General features: G+C 33.1%; 1 protein-coding gene across 1 annotated transcript; it reads right to left on the bottom strand.

Annotated features, from left to right (window-relative positions):
• Positions 1-568: 568 nt before the first annotated feature.
• LOC142519517 (major allergen Pru ar 1-like) lies at positions 569-1,499 on the bottom strand. The gene is made up of 2 exons (XM_075622557.1): positions 1,223-1,499; positions 569-1,149 (listed from the first exon to the last, which is right to left on the bottom strand). The coding sequence occupies exons 1-2, from the start codon at positions 1,404-1,406 to the stop codon at positions 851-853; spliced, it is 483 nt and encodes a 160-aa protein (XP_075478672.1). The 5' UTR covers positions 1,407-1,499; the 3' UTR covers positions 569-850.
• Positions 1,500-1,709: the final 210 nt, after the last annotated feature.

The raw sequence follows: 1,709 nt of genomic DNA, 5'->3' as shown, positions 1-1,709 counted from the left end.
GATGATATAAATTTTAAAAAACTACTTAACTTTTAAATAAGTAAATTTATCTGATGATATAAATTTTAAAAAACTATTTCAAACTGAATATGTTATCCATGTCAATTAATTTTTAATTCAAAAAAATTAATAAAAATAATATGTTATAATTATATACAAAATCTATATAATTCTATTAAAAAAGATTTACAAAAGTTTATAAAAATTTTGCAAAAATGTTTTACAGGAATCCACTATATGAGATTGTGTAAAAGGCAATAAAAATTTATCAACTACACAAAAATCAATCATTTAAAAAAATCATTAAATATTATCAAAATTCTGAATTGAATACACACCACTTTGTAAATATCTGTGCTTCAATCCGACTCGAACGTCGAACCCACCCAAGTTGTCACCCTTAACCAATATAAGTATCATTTTTCAAATCCATTTTTTTCCCCCAAAATCAGATTTTCCCACCTTAATCAAATCAGTCAAAAGTAGATGTGAATTTAAATTGTCAAACGGGATAAATAAAGTCCAGGAATTAAAAGACTGGTCAAACAAAAAATTGTGCAAAATCATATCATCCAATATTCACGTATTATTTATCACACACGAAATACAACTCACTCTTTTCTATCACAACATATGCTTTATAATCATCAAGCAAACACCTCTTAATTAATTTATTCCCTCTCATGCAAACGAAAAATAAAAATAAGAAGCATGAGATACTGATAACAAACACACACAAATTAAGCTCTTATACAAGAGATAGGAACAAGGATAATCGGGGCGGACTCAGAGATTTTATAATAAATTCACGATTCGCTCCTACTGAGTCCGTCCCGACGACCAAGGCGATTTAATAAGCATCAGGGTGTGCATGGAGGTGATCTTCAAGAGCCTTGTATAAGGCCTTCGCTTTCTCTTTCCCTTCCTTGATCTTATCTTCGGTGATACCGTGGTCATCGTGTTTGGTATGGTAATGGCTTATAGTCTTGCAGACAGAGCCGCCATCAGCGGAGGCTTCGAGCTTGAGAACGTAGGAAATGGATTCAAGATCTTCGCCTAAAACATCGCCTTCAATGATAGAGTACTTGTACACATGATTTGCCTCGTCGATTTCATCGACCCTGTGTTTCACGCTCTTGTGATGGCTACCTGCGTTATTATACATATTTTATAAATTTTTTGTTGCAAAAAACCAGACGACAATCGTGATAATCTTTCATACCTTCGCCAAAAGTGACCAATTTGATGCTTCCAACGCCACCGTCTCCTTCAATATTTTTGATGCTTTTGAATGCCTCAGGCAAGACCTTGGGGATGAGGTGGTCGCCATCGTGGACGAGGGCCTTGAACAACTTGGCCGGTGGGATGGAACAGATGACTTCATCCTCGTAAGTGATCAAACCCATTATGAAATACAAAAATGGACTAAACGAACAAGACTTGAGTTGTATATTACAAGTGAAAGAAGTAATGTTTTGGGTGCATAAGAAATGAGGAAAAATGGGCTTTTTATAGAGAGAAAAAGAAACTTGCTCAAGATTGATGACAAGTGGAAAACAAATAAGAATCAATGAGGATATACTTGGTATGATGAAATGAGTGAATACATTTCAATCGTAGAATTTGAATAAATATATTATTTTATTTTTATTTTCATTTCGTCCCAAAATTCACTCAATCTTTATATTATTTCATTCATGTCAAATATA

The sequence above is a fragment of the Primulina tabacum genome, chromosome 11 (assembly GCF_025594145.1).
Source record: "Primulina tabacum isolate GXHZ01 chromosome 11, ASM2559414v2, whole genome shotgun sequence".
Taxonomy (NCBI): Eukaryota; Viridiplantae; Streptophyta; class Magnoliopsida; order Lamiales; family Gesneriaceae; genus Primulina; species Primulina tabacum.
The sequence above is the reverse complement of the archived record's forward strand: the minus strand, read 5'-3'. Positions and strand labels throughout refer to the sequence as shown.